This window comes from Acomys minous, assembly GCF_964271855.1.
Source record: "Acomys minous genome assembly, chromosome: 13".
Lineage (NCBI taxonomy): Eukaryota > Metazoa > Chordata > Mammalia > Rodentia > Muridae > Acomys > Acomys minous.
In genome coordinates, this window is record NC_140495.1 from 48428632 (window position 1) to 48449710 (window position 21079).

The following is a 21079-nucleotide window of genomic DNA, read 5'->3' on the forward strand; positions in this document are numbered from 1 at the left end:
TTAGTAACTTGAGTGATTCTTAGTCATTTTCTTTCTCTTTTCCTTTCTCTTTGTTGAGTCAAGGCTTCTTTATGTTCTGGTGTTCTGGAACTCGCTCTGTAGACCAGGCTGGCTTCACACTCATAGAGCTACCTGCCTCTGCGTCCTGAGTGTTGGGATAAAGACCTGTGCTACTAATGTGCGCAAATAAATAAATAAATATATATATATACACACACATACACATGTATATACACACATATATATACATATACATACATATATACATCCACACACAAAATGAGTTTAGTGATAATGTATCAATTGAAACAATGTATATTAAATATGATTTGGATGTATAATAAGTACATATTCTATGTTTATATTGTTGAAAGGGGCCAGCTTCATCGTTTTTGTGTATCTTAAAACGTTTCTTGATTATCAAAATAGCAGAATTTTAGTGGCTATTTCAGAGATAGGGTAAAGAGAGTTGGGATAGGTAGGGGTTACATAGTAGCAAGAGGACAGGTCAGAGATGCTTCCCAAAGCTGTGGGCATCCTCCTCCTCCTCCTCCTCTTCCTCTTCCTCCTCCTCTTCTTCCTCTTCCTCCCTCCTCCAAGTCCACCCTTCTGAGGGACTGAGACAGGAGGACTGCAAGCTCAAGGCTGCTGGCTTGCAGAGTTTGTTGTTCTAGGCAGCTTAATAACACCTTTTCTTAAAACAGTTACAAGAGTGGGTATAGAACGCAGTGCAGGGTACTTACCAAGCAGGTGTGAGATCCTGGGTTCAGACCCCTTCCTGGCTCTGTCCTGTCTGATGTTTGGCGTGGACTGTGAGGTCACTGAGTTTAGAGTATGCTTCTCCAATTTTAATGATCATAAAACACCTGCAGATCTTGTAAAGATCGACTTCTAGTTTAGAGTTTCTGAGTTAGACCTGGGACTCTGGTGGCTTACAGGAGTTAGTCTGGGTGTTATGCTTAAAATAGGGTTGAAGCATGAGCAGTAAACTTAAAGAATGATTTGCTAGTATGGATACCTCTTACATTTATATTCCCCACTTGGTATGAACTGGCTTTCATATAAATAAAGCTCAGAGCTTTTTGTTGCCCGTATAACACAGCACGGGTAACCCTTAACTAGTGTCCCACAGTTACAGAAGAACCAGTACCAAAGGAAAATGTAGCCGATAGTCACAGATTTCTCTTTTTATTTTTAAAGCTTGGTTAGTGTGTCTTACTATTAAATGAAGTTAAATGAAATTTAATACTAAATCTATAAATATATTACATAATATTTTCTTGACATTGTAGAGAACTCTTATTAAAATAACATACTTAACAGCTACTGTATTTATAATAAGTTTAATCAATTTGCATTTTAACTTAGAATAACTGTTAATTATCAAGTTCTCTTAACTTATATGACATTTAAAAACAAAACAAAACATTTTTTAAGCCAAAGTTTAGAACCCTAAGTCATACAGAATTTAGTTAAGGAAGAAATACCAAAACACAAGAGGGCACTGTTTTCCCATAATGTGAATGAATTTTACCTAGGTTTTGGGTTACTGTAAATGTTCTTTATCCCAGTCTTGTCTCCTTGATAATCATATAAGCTAAAATATTGCTTGTCCAAAGCTACAATACTCAAACCTACTGTAATCTTTCCTAGTTTACAAATCAACCATGCCAATAGCAAAAGGCTGGACCTTTTCATGGTTTTTTGTTTTGTTTTGTTTTTGAGTAGAAAAAGAAAAGCAGACTTTATTTCCTGTAACACTAAAGCATATATTCACAAAGTGCTCCAATTACTCAGATCTACACCCAATCACTACCTTCATGCTCACTGAGAAATAGTCAGCTGACAGAGTCTCCTGTGAGACTCCAACTAGCGAATAACATGGCTATGTATAATATATAAACTTAGTAGGTTAGTCTCAGATATTTACCAAGTTTATAAAAATTACTAACTCCAGTGGTTTATAGTGACAGTAATATAAACACCTAATTTCAGTCAATGTTCTATTCACTGCAAACATGAAACTTCTTAAAGGTAGTGTGGGCTCCGGTCCAGTGACGACCATGACCACTGACACAGGGCAGGCTCGGACAGGCGGCAACTGTACACACTCTGAGGGCGCTGTCATTTCCCAACTTTTCTGTGCATACTTGTCTCATAATGCAATACCAATCATTTCTTTAAATAAGTAGAAAAACAAGATGAATGCATTTTTCAATGTCATTTGAAAATAACTCTTAAATAAAAAAGAAGTTCCTCATGCTTGTTAAATCAGTAGAGGTGGCTTCAACTGTCCGGCTGCACGTACAGTTCCTGCCAGTCTTCGTGCCTTCTTACAGTGTGGCACAGACACCCCAGCATTTTATGAGAAACCTCACCAAGTATAAGTCTGCACTTAAATTCTTCAGACACTGAAATAAGAAACCAAAGTATGACCACTCAACAACAGCACTGGCACCTGTGAATTATTGGAAGTACTCGTATATGTGCATATAAATCAAACTAAGCTTTCGGGGAAGATAATAAATTAACACACTGTCTTTTTCATGTCTATTCAACGCTGCCTAGGGTTAGGTGAAAAGATTAATATTACTAACAGGAAGAGTCAAACTATCATAAGGAGGACAGTTTCTAAGTAGTTACAGCAACTTCACAAAGGTAGGCAGTACAGTTTGCTGCACAGTTGACTCCTGTAGTGTAACATCGCTGCTTGTCTGAGGGATGCTCTGTAAGCAATTAACACTAATATAAACAGGGACAAGCCACCACTAACCACTGCTTGACTGCTGTAGTTCTGGGAGAGCACTAAGGGAAACAAGAAGGGGCAGGTGTCCATGGGCGCACCACGGATGCGCCTATCGTCACCAGCACACAGTTAATAATCCACTGTCACGATTCCAAGTACACTGACCTAGAGTAGACTTTCTGTAGCAGAGTGAGATTATTTAAGTATTAGTAACACCTCCTTGAATTCCTCTGAACATACACATAATCTGTTATACATATCCAAAGCTATAAATAGACCTTTTAAACACTTTAATCTCATTTTGGAAACAGTACAGATAGCATACTACTGAATTTTGTAAAATATCAAAACCTAGGGGTGAAACCAAAGAAAATATATCTGTAGTAAGTGGCTTGTGGGAAACACAAGTTCATTCTTTCATTAATGGATTGTGATCCAATGACTGTTTAGCAGCAGTTTTACCAAACTATAAATTCTTATATTAATGACATTCTAAACAGATAATACTAAACTTATTTAAAAACCATGAGTGTTACACCAGTGAATTTACAGCTCATTAATAACTTAAAATGTATTTCTCATTTTAAAAGGCAACACGTAGCACACAAAACCTATACTAAACAAATAAGCTATAATACGGATATATGATTGATGTGTCTAAAATCATATATATATATATATATACACACACACATATATATGTATATACACACAGTACATAATTGTTAATTATGTGCTCAGTACACGGTTCTACATGATTCCCTTCATGCTTCACTTCCCCAGAAGCTGAATTCTGAACTTCCTCTTCTAAAATTGGTACAATCAGGTTATCCTTCAACATCAAATTATATTTCATCACAAATTTAGTAAACCGATGACATAAAAATGTTTCATTTTCATATTCATCAAATATCTGCCGGTGATGAAAACAGGCGTGTGAAGATGTTCTGTGAATCCTACAGCACACTGATCATAGTTTTGCTACAGGATTCTTTTATGCTAACCCTGCTGGGAAAATATTTATTGCTATTCAGGAGACATGTGGCACCATCAGGGGTGTGTCTCATATCGTCTATGGCAGGCCACTCTTGGAGTTTTATGAGCTGCACAAAGAAAAATCCATTGTTCAGTTGCTGTCATTTGATTACACATATCTGGATGGCATTCACTCTGAAGTTTAACAGCAAGCCCATTTAGTTCAAGGCAGAATTGCCTTAAATGTCCATACTTCCGTACGCCTTCATCTTGGCCTTCAGGTGCTTCAAGAATTTTGTCAGTATTGGAGCAGTCTGCCCTTATGTTCTGTTGAATATACTGCTGAACAGCAAGTGTACTGTCCATTTCATCAAATGATTCATCAGGCCAATTATAGAAACCCTGTGCCTTCGTGCCCCGCCTGTTCTCCTCAGCACTGCCATCCCCTCTGCCGTGAGTCTAGTGCTAGAGTCTGGGCGGCCGGTGTCGATACTGGGATCTCTTTTCATGTATTTAAATGAGCTTGGGAAAGGCAGAGGACTTTCAGGCTGGAGGCGGTCAGCACACTCAGCTGCTGTTGTTTGGGTCTGGGTAGGGACTGCTATAGAACACTGGGGTTGCTCTAGGGAAATGCGGCGCCTGTGCTCGCTAAGGAGCAGGATAAAGACTGAACTGTTCCTCGCTGCAGCTGCGTTTTCCATCAAATACCATGTTGGTGCTGATGACTGTTTTGTTTTTATTGTCATGGAAACTTGGATCTGTAGAATGGATATTCCATTCATCTGGGAAAACAGCAGTTCCTTGCATAAAACATAGGGCCTTCCAGAGGAGTTCCTAAAATAGATACTGTCTGAGTATGATCCAAAAATTTGAGGAAGTAAGAGTGGAAGAAAGCAGTCCTCTTTGGCTACTAGTTCAGAATTAACAGGGGCAACTACATTAAGATCATTACTTTCCATTAGAAAGTTGAAAACCATAGCATTTATTTAAAACCAGGGTAATTGCTATCTGCCCCCTAGGCATTTCTTTTTGATATTAAGATCTGTTGGGAATTCTGAACTTACATTCTATTAAGCAATTGCTCATAGTTCACAAATAGCCCCTTAACTTCATTCTGCGTATCTGTTACAGTCTTCCACTCAAATATCTTTAGTCATTTGACAGTTTCATTTATTTTTCTTTAAAGAAGCTTTACCCCAAGTGAAGAAATGCTACTAGAAATTATTGTTTGGTTTGGAAATAAAAAGAAAGAACAATGAGGTAAAAAGGTGCAATGGGTCCTTGTATATAGTTTTATTAATAAGAGTTGTGAATGAAAAAGAATAATCACATGCTGTTTTCTGTATAGTCCAAAGGGGTTCTAATTTCAGTTACAATAAACATGATTTAGAAAATACAAATGTAATTGAGAGGTTATCTGAATAAATTATTTAAATAAAAATTTAAAAAGAAATACAAATGTTAGTAAGTGATAGTAAGATGTAGTCAATGAGGCAATATGTGATAAAAGAATTCTCAGACTTGTATTAAGAAATTAACTCAGGCAGTGGTGGTGCACGCCTTTAATCTTAGCACTTGGGAGGCAGAGTCAGGTGGATCTCTGTGAGTTCTAGACCAGCCTGATCTACAGAGCTAGTTCTAGGACAGCCAAGGCTACACAGTAAAACCTTGTCTCAAAATACAAATGAACAAAAAAGGGATAATTATTTGATGGTAGTTTGTTGCAAGTTACTGGTAAGGCTTTCTACGGGGTAACAAAAAAGAGAGAGAAAGAAAAGTCAGAGTGTCAGTGCTCTTCTACATAGGAGAGTCAGTAGTAACCTCTGAGAGGAAGTGTCATTTGAACAGGTACCTGAATGTTCTTCCCAAAGAACAGTTTGTACCAAAAGGCTATTGATCCCAGTGGACTTTAGTGGGAGAGACTTTGAAATGTTGAAGAAAAAAATGACAATACAAATCTACAAAAATGTTCAAATGGAAGGGCAGGAGAGATGGCTCTGTTGAAAAGGTGTTTGTCATGCAGGCATGAGGACTTGAGTAGCAAGCAATTCTAATCTCAGCCCTAGTGAGGTAGAGACAAGAAGATTCCTGGGGTTCACTGGCCAGCCAGTGGGCAATCTCGAGGTTCCAGTGGGGCCTCAGTCTATTGCATGCCAAGATCCCAAGTATATTGGTCCATACTGGCTCTAAGATTAATTAAGTGTAGGGTTTTTGTCTTTCTTTTAATTTTATGCCTAGTGGGGCTTTTGTATGGGGTAATTATATATGAGTTCAGGTGTTTTTAGAGTTCGGTGGCCTCAGACCCCTCTGGAGCTGGAGTTCCAGGCATTTGAGCCTTCCAATATTGAATGCTGAGACTTGAACTAAAGTCCTCTGCGAGAGCAACATGTACTCTAAATCGCTGAGCTGTCTCAGTAGTGCTTTAACTATAAGTTTTACTGTTGGTTTTAAATACATATTTTACAAAGATTTATCATTTTATTGAATATACGTAGTCTCATATAGGTAGGCAATTTTTAAAAAGTCAGTGTAATTCTGATCTAATATAGAGACGTTCTAAGAAATAATGACTTCTATATAATCTAATTACAGCTTATACAAATACCTATACCAAAAATTTTTTAAACTTGCACAACCTCATGGCATTAAAGTTAACTATCCAACAGCTGATGGCAGAGAACTAACAACTGGGCATTGTATTTTGTGAGTCAAATAATGAGAGAGAACCAGACCGTCTCCAGCTTGGCTTTGTCACCTTTGGTAGATAACTACATGGTTCACAGGAGGTAATATTCATTGCTGATTCAAACGTATCACCTCACTTTAGTGATATTTAAGGTGCCTTATAAAGTGTCTCATGTTAGAAACAAAGAACTCTCTACAACAGTGTAAAACAGAAGCAGCTAAATAAAGTTTTAGATTTTCTAAGAGGGTTTGTTTTTGACACCCACTATAGATTACGGTTAAATGTATCTGAGTAGGATGCTTTTTGTTTAGGTTGTTTCAAAATGTAATGGTAATAACAAATTTTGAACCTGGCATTTTATGTTATTTTCTATACACTACTACTATTACTAGGAATGGTTTTCTTTACCAGAGAGTGATTTACAAGACTTAAGTTTTACCATATTCTAGATAATTCATCTATGAAAAATGGGTTCATGAAAGGAAGCCAGAGGAAAACTGCTCCCACCTTCTCTACCATATTCTGTTGTGGACTCCTTGGAACATTTGTCAAGAGACAGATTTAAAAACAAAAAACAAAAAACCAAAACAGTACAGGAAATGTTATAGGAGCCCTAAGGGTCTTGAGACCTGAGCAGTTGGTAGTCTTACAGGAGGGAGACAAAACCAGGAAGAGTCTTGTGGCTGCTCTGACGCACTACCAAGATTCCAGGCAGCACTAGAGGGATGAGATCGCCCAGCAGAACTTGACAGTCTTCGTGCGCTAAAGAGACAACGATCAGAATTCAAGGAAACCAAGGTTTGGAAGGCAAACAGATGAGAAAAGAAGAGAAAGACAGAGGAGCAACTCAGTATTTGCATTGTTTTCCCGAGTACTGATCTATGTGCACATGGGAGGCAGTTTAGTGGCTAATGTCTATATGTAATCTCAGTACTTGGGAGGCTGAGGCAGAGTTGCTGCAAATGTGAGGCCAGTTTGGGGTACAAAATAAGACCACACACACAACACACACACACATACACATATAAGGGCAGATGAACATGATACACAAACTGTCTACCAATGGCAGCCTAGAAAGAGCAAGCATCAGAGCGCTCTCAAATACAAGTAGATGAAGGGATAGCAGTTTTGAAGATCTCAGCGCCAGATATGAGCTAGTGTTCTCCTACTTGGATAGAGCTACGGGAATCTTAGCAACAACAGATACCAAAAAGGCATGAGTCAAATCAGGGGTGACTTCTTTGTTACTCCTGGTTTTTTTCTTCAAGCCTCCACTCAATCTTACAGGAAAAATGAGACTAGTAGGGGTCAGCTTCTCCAGACACTGATTTCAAAAGACTCTGTGGGAGTAGTAAAGCCTCTTGACTATGAGGCAAGTGCTTGAGGAAAACAGGAAACTTGTCTCAGATCTGGGTACCAAGTACAGGTCTCATTCCTCTCAGTAAACACAGAGTCATTTCAGGTATAGACAGGGTCTGGCTTCTACAAGAAAGAAGAGAGGCACAGTTTTACAGGGCAGTGATGTTTACTGTTGACTGTAAAATCCTATAAAGATAGCATTTGGACTTACATCACAGACAAGCCTCCAGGAATACCTGTGAGGGATTACTTAGCTCTAAGCATGTGGCGGGGGGGGGGGGGGGTTATGTTGATTAGGTTATAGAGATGGAGAGATCTAAAAGTAAGTAACACCATTTTGAGGGCTTAGGTCCTGGATTGTATAAAAGGGAAACTAATAAGTTGAGCACAAGCAGTTGTACCTGACTGCTTCCTCACTGAGAAATGTGATATAACTAGCTGCCCTGACTGTGTCCTTAAACTGAGCAAAATAAACCCTTCTTCTCTTGAGGCTTTGTGTTTTTGGAAACAGAGTCTCTCCATGTAGCCTTGACTGTCCTGGAACTCATAAACTGGCTGGCCTCAAACTCACAATCCCCCCTCACCCCCGCCTCTGCCTCCCAAGACCTGGGATTAAAGATGTGTACCTCTATGGCTGGCTTTCTCTGAAGTTTTTGTCTTGTTAGGTAATTTGCCACAATCACAGGACAAGTTACTCAGACAGAGCTCTATAGGAGATGGAGCCTGAACCAAAACAGGCAAGAAGTACTCCAGTAGATCTAAAAAGTAGAAAGAACAAATATTGTCAGGAGGCAAGACAGTTGACAGAACAAGACTCCTGGTGGCCCTAATATTGGAACTATTAGACAGATATTTTAAAGCAACTGAAAGATGTAGTGTCAAAGATGAACATCATGCATTCATGAGGTTTTCTCCTGTAATTACTTTTTTAAAAAAATTTATTTATTTAATGTACATGAATGAGGGCATCAGTTCCCATTGCAAATAGTTGTGAGCCACTATGTGGTTGTTAGGAATTGAACTCAGGACCACTGTAAGAACAGCCAGTGCTCTTAACCACTGAGCCATCTCTTCAGCCCCTTTAATTGACTTTTCCATGATACTATTCCTTCCCTCCCACCCCCCACCCCCCCACCCCCGTGATGATATTACTGCTGCTGCTGCTGGTTCTTCTTCTTCTTCTTCTTCTTCTTCTTCTTCTTCTTCTTCTTCTTCTTCTTCTTCTTCTTCTTCTTCTTCTTCTTCTTCTCCTTCTCCTTCTCCTTCTCCTTCTCCTTCTCCTTCTTTCTTTCTTTCTTTCTTTCTTTCTTTCTTTCTCCTCCTCCTTCTTCCTCCTTCCTCCTTCCTCCTCCTCTTCCTCCTTCTTCTTTTTCCCCATAGTCAGTGGATTTTGTTGAGACGTCATTAAGCGGCTTGGTCTGTAGTCGCTCTGTTAATGTGGTACTCACTCACCTAACCTGCATGCATCAGGCTCTGGGTGTGATTCCCAGGACCATGTTATGGGTCATGGTAATGCCCACTTGTGATCCAGATCTCAGGAGGTTGGGGTCAGAGGACCAGAAGTTTGGCCAGCCTGGGCTTCATAAAAACTTGTCAGAAAGAAAAGTAATTAAAATTTGAGTAACTTCTTTTGCTTATCACTGTTCTAAGCCTTTTATATGGCAGTATGTTTTATCCTTCCAAAAACAGTGAGAGACTGCTTGTTTGTTTGGGTTGGTTGGTTTTTTTGTTTTTGTTTTTGTTTTCTGCAAGACAAGTTTTCTCTGTGTAGCTTTAGGTGTCCTGGACTCGCTCTGTAGACCAGGCTGCATACGAACTCACAGCGATCCGCCTGCCTCTGCCTCCTTGAGTGCGTCATGTGCCAGCTGAGGAGGCTGTTTTTATTCACAGTTCACAGTTGTGGCCGCTGAGGAATGAGACCATACAGATACTCTGCTACAGAGCTGCACTTCAACTGCGGCTAGTTCAGGTCTAGTGTCTTTTCCCAGCATTGTGCGTCTCCTCATTGTCAGCTTAGTTCTTTTCTTTTCCTTCCTGCTTTCCTTCCTGTTCTTCAAAAAATGCTATACTCAGATACACTATTTTCACATTTGTTTGAATAGCCACTTATATGGCTTTTTCTTCTCTTTTTTATGTTTAGCCTAGGTTGGCCTCAAATGCGTGATCCTTCTGCATCTACTTCTCTAGTGCTGGAATTACAGACGGGTAGCACCACACCATGTCTCTGTCTGTTCTCCTTCTCTCCCTCTCCCTTTCTCTCTCTTCTTCTCTCTCTCCCTCCCTCCCTCCCTCCCTCCCATTAATAGATGGTTGTGAGCCACCTGACATGAATGCTGGGAAATAAATGTCAGTCCTTCTAGCCCTTTACCACACTTCTTATTTCCCTTGGTGTGTAAACTCTGATTTTGACAAATGTCACCTTACTCACAAGTGAGGTTTGGATTTTGACCCATTGAGCAATTGAAACTGGTTTTTACTCATTTTCAGTTTGCACAGTTAGTATGGTAGTATGTTGTAACACTTGGTGAAAATGCATGTGGTATATGTTATCCTCAGAGTACTTGCCCTATAGCAGCACCCCTGTTTAATGTTTAGCAGACTCTTAAGAACAACTTAATACTTTATTCAGGGTTTTTCTCCATCTGTTTCCACAGAATGGGATGGTCCTCTTTGGATGGCTCTGTATCTCCATGTATTTTCCTATGGTATTCAAAGTGTGTTACATTTCTGCATTGTAGTTGGAAGGTGTTAAGCCTGGGTGAGAAAATGCACGAACACTCTGAGCTTTTCTTCATGAGTTCAGTGGGGAATTTGGTTATTTTTGTTGTTGTTTAACGCACTTTTTTAATGGGTAGGCATGGCTGATTGCCCAGCATCTGGGTACTGGGAACTGAACCCAGGCCCTCTGCAAGTGCAGCCAGTGAGTGTTCTAACTGCTGAACCATCTCTTCAGCCCCAGTGGTTTGGGTTGTATTGACGCAGAGTTTGCGGTATGTAGTACATATTTACAGACATCATAGGATGTGGAGAATGAGTACTCGATGCTTCGCTCACATGCTCCATTGTCATTAGCTGCTTAGCATCCAAGTCCCTACATTTCTTCACAGCTTGTCTTCCTGATTCACTTCATAACTTACATCACACGACAAGTAAGGAGCCTGGCTCAAAGTGTTGTTTATGGTTATCAAATTTTAGGGCCAGTTAAATACAATCCATTATAGTCCAAACTTGCTATACTAAGCAGAAAGACAAACTAAGGACAGAGAAGTTCACTAACATGCTACGTCACACAGCTAGCGCACAGCACTACTCTGCTTATGACCGGATGTATGAGGAACAGTCGAGGTTCCATTGCGTTCTTTTTCTTCTCCTCCATTTTTCACTATCAAGAGAGCTTGCTAATTAGCAATCACTCATTGTTCACTATTTTACAGCATAATTCTTTTATGGTGTTTTGCGCTAATGTGGCTATATATAACGTAGATAAAGCCTTGGGATCGAATCTGTCCCTGGCACTCAAGCAAAAGTGTAGAATTCAAGACCAGTGTTCTCTGAACAAATGGCGTCTACCTTCTGGTCGCTGGGTGCCATAAAAAGCAGACATCCACTCTGCCTTTGCCTGTTAAAATAGCCTAAATTAATGAGCCAAAATACAGAAAATTTGAGAATATTACTGAACAAGCAATAGTAACTTAATATTCTGCTCACTTTATAGTACAAGACAATTCTCAGAAGATCATTGAACAGAGTCAGTCTGTGAGGAAGAGGTTATGTAAGTGTGTTGCTACCAAGACATGCTAATGCCAGAAAGAAAATGAAGTGCCAAAAGTAGATGCATTTGAGATTTGCTCCTTTTTCCGCTTTTTGTTATTTGTTGATGAACTGTTAGTTTACTTTGAATTTCTTTTTTGACTTTTGAGTTGTGAGCCTAGCCATCTCTCTAACCCCATATTTATTTCATTCCCTGTGGATATGTTTAAGATGCTCAGGAACTTTGACTTACTTAATTGTTTGTCACTTGAAAGCCACTAATTAAAATACTTTTAAGATACAAATGTTAATTTGTTATTTAAACAAATTACACATTTATGACATTTTCTCCTGAAATATAGCCAAAAGACAAAGTCTTAAATCCTGTGCTCGGTTGGGGTTGCTATAAAAATGAAACTATCTTTTCTAAAAATTTACATGTAGTTGAACAAGTGCAGAGACATCAAGTGAGAAGCATCAGTTCTCCTAAAGGGACAGTGACAGTGCAGTGTGAGCATGGCTCATCAGTGTTTTTCAGGACAGCTTAGAGATCACAGTTAGTGAGTTGGAGAGAGAGCTACATGGTAGAGTGTGGGCTGAGGGTGAGCAGAAAACACAGTTATTTAGTAACATTTTTAAAGAAGTGAAGTTTAAGTTTTGTGCCACATATAATAAACACTTCTTTATATGTTTTATAAATGTGACGTTGGAACATAAGGAGCCCTACAATTTTGAGTAAATAACAAAAATTGCCAATTTGTTGGTGTGCTAATTTCTTATTGTCTACGCACCTCACTTTTCTCTCCCTGACTAGAGGGAAACTTCTGTATAAAGCTACTCATCCTTATACTTAATTCACAAATCTGATGGGGAAAGAGAGAGAGAGCATGAATAATAGAACCAGAGATGGATTAGGGAGTGCTTGTATCCTGGATGACTTCATCTTGGACTTAAAAGTCACAAGAAACCATGGCTCAGGAACTTTCAAACTACCCCATCTTGGCAGTTCTGCATAACTCTTGGCTTAGATGTTGTTTGTAGTCCTGATGCCTGTCATAGTGAGTTGGTATTGGCTGGTTAGAATAGTAACTGCACCTGGGACTTAGTTAATCACTGACCTCTGTAGGGACTCTATGTTTATCTGGACTCACACTTGGCTTCGCCTTACCTTTGCTGCAGCCTCCTCTTCAGTAGCTGTATGAGTGATTTGACTTGGAATGAACGAAAAGAGGGCACAGAGTCCAGCAACTGTTGGCACTGCGAGTGTAAGCGTCTTCAGTGGCACATACGCTCAGGGTTAATACTTAAATTATTGTGAATAAAACAGATAGACATTTATTTGAAATCTTTCCTCAGTTTTTTGTTTTGTTTTGTTTTAAGATACTATTACAGTAAAAGCTGTTTTCTCTGGAAGTTTGAACAAATTGCTACTCAGATGAGGTCTGTGGTGGTAGGTGGCAACGGCTTCAGGTTCTTTCAGATAAGAATTTTCAAGAACTTTATAAATGTTAATTAAACTGGGCAGGTCTGTGTGAGGTACATGTTGCTGAGTTGATTTTCTAAATGGAATGGATGAAGTCGTTGATGGTAAGTGTATCTTGCCTGGTTCACTTAGTAAAAGAGAAGCAAGAGTCAGGAGACTAATTTAGTAATCAGACTTCCCAAGCCTCTGGTGGGCGCGGGGCTCACGGAAAAAGCACTTACCTAGCAGTTCCCCCAGTAGCGTCCCTAGCAGTCCCGTCCCCCGTCCCCCCCCCCGTCCCCCCCCCCCCCCCGCCGGTAGCATCCCTAGCAGTGCCAAAGGGTGTTTTGCTCTTACTCCTCATGTCATGTCAGCTATACTCAGCTGCGTTGTGCACTTGCTCACGTTGTAAGACAGCTTCTTACATTTCTTCAGATGGTTAGTAAGAGCCATATTACATGGAATTGGCAATAGGGTTCACCTATAGGACTGGAGGAACATGCCTCTCCATTTCAGGTAAATGACTTTATATGTACCCAAGGAGAAAGGGATGGTTTACTCAGAAGACTCACCAAATTTAGATTTATCAATAAATGTTTGGATTTTTATGTCAGGATTTTATATTGTTTCTTTAAAGAGCAAATATAGGAAAAACACACATGATTTGTACATTAAGATACTTTAAGTTTCAACATAGTAATGTAGATAGAAGTAATTTTTTTAAATACTCATTTTTTTTTTTTGTAGGTTAAGATTTTTATTTGGGTTTTGTGCGCATGTGTATGTGTATGTCTTTGCCTGTGTGTCTGTGTTTTTATGTGTTTCAGTTTTGACTGCCCATAGGACATGGAAGGATTTATGTAGTGGTGAGTTTAAATTTGTGGTTGCAAATCAGTGTAACTTATAGAAATGAACAAAAATCATACTGGCGTTTGGAAACTTTCTGGTTTATGTCTGTGCTCAGGAGTTGTTTCTGGAGTAGTTACTGCAATTAGTAAGCTTACCTTGGTTAGAAAAGTTCAAGTATCCAGGAGTTGCAGAAAATAAGCTGGGCTGCCTCTTCCCTAATACTGGTGATGCTGGTTCTTTCCTCCTTCACACATTTCCAGTTGATAGTAAGAGCCACAGGCACCATGAGGGCGAGATAGAGCAGGTTTCTCCAGCCCAGAGATGGAATGTACAGGAAGAAAGATTTCTGACCTGTCTCACAGCTACATCGGCTGCTTTGATCACCTCTTGGTATCAAGCTTTCTAGAAGGAACAATACACCTAACAGTGGCCCTCATGACATATCTAAACCATGACACACAAACAAACCTTTAGTTCTTTAGATTTGCCTGCCACTTAACTTTGGGAGTGATTTGCCACCGAGTTGTCTTCCTTGTAAGATTGATTTCATATATAGGACCATTCATTTGATAGGTATAAGTTGTTTCTGGGCCTAAATAAAGAGGGAGTCTTACGCTACAACTGAGTCCCACCAAATGTGTGTTTATATGTTGGAATTTGTGAGTTGTGCCCTGTACTTCCTGTGGAAATTAATGCAGTATAGTGTGCTGTTAAGAATTTGGCTGGCTGGATTTGTAAATCAGTTTTGGAACAGGTAGTGTATTTGAGGTCCTAAGTAACCCCCAGTACACGTGTGTGCACAGGCTCGCACACCTCACACACACCATCCCATTTGTTCTCAGAATCCTTTAGTGCTTTCGCTACTAAGCCATGACCTTGAGAAACTACCTCTGCTCGTCAGTGAAGTTCCCTTCCTCATATGACATATGCCTTGTAGAAGGAAAGCCGCCCCTAATTTCCATCTAGATTATCTTAGTGGTCTAACTGTGCTTATTCTCACATAGGAGTTACTAGTATTTTTAAGATATGGACTACCGTATTTTTCACAAACTGCTGAAGTGAGGTGGTTATCACTGAAGAAAATTAAAGAAAAGGACATGCCATGATCCTCAACCAAACAGATATAAAAACCAAATTCTGGCTTTGATGTGAGAAGTAAAACAGTGAAGCTTTCTGGAAAGAGTTAGAGCTGTGGACTAGATAAAGATTTTGTTTTGTGTGTTTGTTTTCTGAGATAAGATTTCTCTGTGTAACATAGCCCTGCCTATCTTAGACTGGCTCTGTAGACCAGGATGGCCTTAAATACAGAAACCTGCCTGCCTCTGCCTCCGAGTGCTGGAATTAAAGGTGTGAGCCACCATGCCCAGCTAGGTGACGATTTTGTAAACTACATGCATAACAAAAAAATGCTAAGCACATGGGAGAAAACTGACAAAGTAAATGAAGATTCCAGCTGGGTGATGGCTCATACCTTTAAACCCAGCATTTGGGAGGCAGATGCAGGCAGATCTCTGAGTCTGAGGCAGCCTGGTCTACACAGGGAGTTCCAGGACAGCCAGAGCTACACAGAGACACCCTGCCTTGGAGGCGGGGGAGTAGGGGGGAGGTGGAAGGAAAAGATTTCTGTTCATCAAGAAATAGCATCAGGAGAGTGAAGTTAGTTGAATGGATACAGTGAAAGGTTTTGAGTGTGATTTGAATATGGTTCATGTCTGCTTCCAATGTCTATTGTAACTTTTAGGCTGTGGCCTTGAGAAGTGCTATGGAGCCTGTAAGGTAGGTGATATGCCAGGATTTATGGCTCTCTGCCTCTTTGTACTATAAACTCTCCTGCATTCCCACACAAGCCTCCACTAAGGTATGGTATAGCTGAGTGGGTTGGAGAGCTCAGCAGTTCTGAGCTGACGTCAAGACCATGCCTTTGAACTTCACAGACTGTAAGGTTGAATGAATAAGCCTTTCCTGTCTATAACTTGGTTGTCTTTGATTGTTCCTTATGGTATACAAAGCTAACTATTATACATAGTAGTCTTTATGTGGAGTATATGGAAAATCTGTCAAAAACTAAGTAACAATCCAAGACAGTAGATACCCATGAACTTAGTTGTCTGCACATTAAGGTTAGCTTCTAAAAATTTTTATTGCATTAATAAATACATTCACAATCACATTCACAATCCTTCTACTTAGGTTCTTGTTAATAAGCTCAGCTGAAACTTTTACAGTTTTCTGGACAGGTTGCCTTATTTTACCATTGCAAATTCTATTTGCAGTGCTTTCTTCCTCATAACAAGCTAATACATATCTCTTTGCGTCTATCCTTTATTGAGGGTTCTCCTCTAGGAAAGCAGCCCTACCTCTGATTCCTCTGATAGCTCTGTAAATCTTAAAAGCACAGATACCACATGCCATCCAGGTCTCCTCTATAGGAAGATGCCAACATTTTGATGTGGATTTCAGATTCTCTGCTTACTGCCTTTGACTTCAACCGTGTACTTAGGAACTTGAGATGGAGAGCAGAAAACCACCAGTGGTCCTGTCGCAGTCACTGTGTCTCTCTTCCATCTGTAAGACCTTAGAGAGTGGGGCAGTATCTAGTTGAAAACCTTGTTGAAGATTCTAGAACTATGTGTTGGGCAGAGCACAGCTTAAATTTGCAAGGCTACATTTGTTGGACTATCCCTTGCCTATACAGCTATATTATGCTCACATTACCTACCCTAAAGTGCTGTCTTCTTTGCTTTATCGTCATACTCTGGTGGGAGTTAGGATGCAGCTCCAGGTTGCCTTTGTATCCTCTCAACTGCTCTCGCGATTCATTTGAAGGCTGCCCCCATGGCAACTGTCCCCCACAGTGCTTCCTCCCTGCAAAATTGCTTCCAACTATATTTGAGCATTGAAAGTGAAAATGATGACCATTTTCTGGATATAGACTGTGCCTCTGTTTAACTTGTGGATGTTGAAGAAGGAAGAGGAAGAAGAAGAAAGACAGAAAGAAGAAAGTCATGTATATGCTATAACCAACAAAACAGCAACACTTACATGACTTAGGTTTTTTCAGCAGATTGTGGCATTTTTTACAAATTGACATTAAGAATCTCATAATCCTACCATCTCTCAAAGTCACTAGCTCATGAATGTTTGGAGGAATCCATCTAATATGTTTCCAAGGAAAAGTGTCCTATACAGGTTCTTGTGTTTAGCTACTCGGGTGCTCAGGTAGTGGCATTGTTTTGGGAGGCTGTCGAAATGTTGGGAAATACAGCTACCTTACCCTACTAGGGGGAAGGCCTTGAAGGATACACACCTAGGGTTTTAGTTTGGCCTCTGCTTCTTGATCTGCAAGGGGCTAAGGCACTGACTGATGCCTTACCCTTCTGCCACTACTAACAGAGAAGCTGCCTTCCCTGCTGTACTACAGTGCATCTCCAGAGACTGACGCCAGAGGATCCTTCCTTCCTGAAGTTGCTTGAGTCAGGAATTTGCCATAGCAACAAGAACAGGAACTACAGCATAGCCTAGGCTCCTCTGTCCAGAGCATTTGCGATATGTGCCACACTACCACCAGTGACCACCAGCCTTCAGCTCCTGATCACTGGGGTTAGAGCATGCACCACCATACCCAGCTCCAGCCATTTACATTTTGGGAAAAATAACTTGTTCGACATGGTGAAAGGTAAAATGAAAACGTACTCATATTTCAAAATCTCACTTGAATATATACTATTTCTACAGCAAGCTCTCTACTGTATCAAGAGACTTGTAATGTGTAACACTTTTATTTTTTGTTAATTTTCATCCCCTCTGAGTTGAATATACCTGTGAAAGGAAAATCGTTCAGGAATATTTATAGGCTAAGCTTTATAAATTAAATTCTTGAACTTTTATTTATTATTGTTGTGGGGATGGATACCCACAAGCCACTATTGCCCACATGGAAGTCAGAGAACAACCTGGTGGACTTGGTTCTCTCTCTTTCGTGGGTTCTGGGCATCACACAGGTCATTAGGCTTGCATGGCAGCCACCCTCACCTCTTCAACCATCCTACTCAGCCCAGGTTTACAGTTTCCCGATTATTTCTCAGTCAGCCTCCCCACAAGCCACTAAGATTCTAACAGGTTTGTTGATGCTAAACTGATACCCACATGTTCTGTTGCTCCCTTTTCTATCCTAACGTCTGTGTTGGAGTTCTTACTAGTGTTACTAGTACATCTGCATCTGCATGCAATGCGGTTTAGGTTGTTGGTTAGCTTTGAAGTCTTTCAAAGCCTGTTTTTAACTGACAAATGGTTATATTTATGGCTTGCAATGTAATATGTGTTGTGAATTATTGTATCAGCTTTGCTGCTGATTGCTAATGTTCGAGGATAGGAATTTCTAGAATGTGAGGGGCTTAGTGTTTCAGCCATGACGTTTACAATGAAAACCATTTTTCAAAATTAAAGGATAGGAACTGGGAAAGATTTCTAGTATTAAAAAATACTAATTTAACTCATTTTTTTTTAATGCCTGTTAATGTAGGTGCGAACTCCCTTTCATTTCTTTCCTCATCGAATTCTTCAAGTCATTTTATTTAACATTTCCTTTCTGTTTCTGTCACCCTCTTGCTTCAAGAAGGGTTTCTGGGGTATTAGCTTTATATGCATATTTTTTAATTAAAATTCTTTATGTGAAAAAATTGTGGTAAGAATGGAGTATAGCTTGGTTTGGTGGTGTGCACCTTCAATCCCAGCACTCAAGAGGTAGAGGCAGGCAGATCTCTGAGTTTGAGGTCAGCCAGTGAGCTCTAGTATAGCCAGAACTACACCGAGGGGACACCTTCACCCCACTTCCACATGGTTCTCTTCCTAAAAAGAAGGGAACTGTTGAGTCATGGTGCATGCCTTTAGTCAAGGCATGATTGGGAGACTGAGCCAGAAGGATTTTCATGATCTCAACAAGGCCAGCCAGGGCTGTGCAGCAAAACCCCATCTTAAAAACAACAACAACAAAAACCCTAAAAGAGGAGAAGGACGACGACAACGATGACGAAGACTGTGAAGGAGAAGACGACAAAATGAAGATGAAGATGACAGTGATGATAAAGAATGTGAAGCAAATAGCCCACACTTCTTACCAGTTTTTTCCCCACCAATTATAAACCTATATTTTTGTGTGTTGTCTTTGCTTCACCAGAAATATGTATTATGTCCAAGTAGCCACGAGGCCCAGAGATAATATCCTTGGCATTTTGATCATGGCTAGACTTACTGCTACAGACTCTTGTGTATATGCAGTGTTGTAGATGGTCGGTTTAGAGTTGTCTAATTTTGACTGCTTGTGCATCTGACCTGTGTGTCAGCTTTTAAAATTAGCAGATTATCCTTTTTATTCAGCGCAGGCTAATAACACATCTTATCACATATGACTATAGTTAAATTCACATAATCTCTAAATCATTTGGGTAACTTCTCATCCTATTTAATTGCATGGTGGCTTTTTACCTTGAAATGGAGATAAATATCATGGCATTGCTTTTGCATCATTTTTGATGTGATCATCAAGTTGTGCTATCGCTGCTGAAGTCTTCAGCAGTGTGTCACTGCGGTGAGCTATTTAGTTAAAGCTATGTTGTGTCTGCAAGCTTGTTTTAATGAGTACACTTAAACAATTAAAAACAAATGAGTAGTTGCTGGAGAGATGGACCAGAGCTTAAGTGCAGTGGCTACCCTGCCAGAGGACCTGGGATTTGATTTCCAGCAACCACATGGAGTCTCAAAACTGTTAAGTCTAGGTTCTGGGGATTAATGCCTCTTCTGGCCTGTTGGCACCCGGTGCTAATGTGGTATACACACATACACGTAGGCAAAATATTCATACACATAAAATAAAGTGAAGTAGATGTTTGAAAGAAAAGGTAGTGTGAATGTTCTATTTAAAAATTAATACAGTGGCTGGAGAGATGTCTCGGCGGGTAAGATGTCTGTGTGTTCTGTCGCCAGCACCCACATAAAAGCTTGGCATCCCAGCAACAACTGCAGTAGGGAGACTGGGTCTCAGGGGTCTGTTATTCAGCCAGCCTCTCTAAAACAGAAAGGTCCGTGCTCAGGGAGAGACTCACAGTAAGCTGGGGAGCAGAAAATCCCTGACACTGACTTTTGGTCAGCACACTTGGACACACAGATAAGATCAGCCACACACATAGGTGCACATACATTTATACACCATAAGTACAACACACATACACATATACACACTCACATGATGTGCATATATAGATATAGAAAGTGCTGTTGTCAGTTGTTGCTGTGAGGTACCCATTGTCCCCTTAAGAGCTGCCAGGGCAGAGCCTATGCTGAGCTGCCTGATGGGGAACTGTGACTTGTCCCAAAAGAAGTTCTTAAGGAGAGTGCATACTATCGGGGAATGCAGCATTCATTCATCTCTACGGTTTTCTGAGAGAAAGAAAATCATCCAGTTTTGAAGCGAATATGTGTGAGTGTCCTCTGTGAGTCACATTGTTCACTTTTAGATGTCAGTTCGTTATTCTTCTGAGAACGTTTTCAGTGATGATACATTGATGGTTAAGTATATACTGAACGTAAAGTAGTTTTTAAGCTAAATTGATTGTCCATCAATGAAGTTTTTTATACAAAATTATTTTCTTGGTTTTATAGGAAAAACGTCAGAGAGAGGCTCATTTTCCCTGTACAGCAGAGACTCTGGATTATCAGGCTGTCAGGTAAGTGTAGAGAGATTTCCTTCACTTATGTAATGACAGAGAAGATAGACACGCAGCCACATAATTTCACCATTATGTATTCATATAGTTTTGTGACTTCATGTGGTTGGGTTTTTTGGTTGCTTGATTGGGGTTTTTGTTTTGTTTTTTTGAGACAGTGTTTCCCTGTGTAGCCTTGGCTGTCGTGGACTCACTTTGTAGACCAGGCTGGCCTTGAACTCAGAGATCCACCTGCCTCTGCCTCCCGAGTGCTGGGAATAAAGGCGTGGGCCACCATCACATGGCTGGTAGGGTTGTTTTATTTTTAGGAGCTCAACATATCTTTTTTCCATCGCCCCATTTTGAAATAGTTTTCTTTCTTCAATTTTCTTAGCTTTAGATTTCTTAGTTTACATTTAATTGGAGACAAAGTAGACAGAGTGTTTCCCCTTTCTAAATTGCATCTCACGTCTGGAAATAAGTTCTTACTTTTCCTGGTAGGAAAAGCACATTGTTGAGACAAGCAGTGCAGAGTTAGCACGTGCAGCGTG

At 40.1% G+C, this 21079-nt stretch overlaps 1 protein-coding gene and 1 pseudogene across 6 annotated transcripts in view; one reads left to right on the top strand and one right to left on the bottom strand.

The window, feature by feature from the left end:
• Positions 1 to 21079, top strand: part of TCF12 (transcription factor 12) — a 262121-nt gene that overhangs the window by 154717 nt on the left and 86325 nt on the right. For all 5 annotated transcript variants that reach the window (XM_084752921.1, XM_084752922.1, XM_084752923.1 and 2 more), the window contains exon 6: positions 20485 to 20549. In XM_084752921.1, the coding sequence (XP_084609047.1) occupies positions 20485 to 20549 (65 nt within the window). The remainder of the gene's footprint in view (positions 1 to 20484; positions 20550 to 21079) is intronic.
• On the bottom strand, positions 3300 to 4705 carry LOC311581034 (MOB-like protein phocein; annotated as a pseudogene). Its single transcript, XR_014783543.1, has 2 exons — positions 3440 to 4705; positions 3300 to 3403 (listed from the first exon to the last, which is right to left on the bottom strand). The product of XR_014783543.1 is annotated as an MOB-like protein phocein (transcript).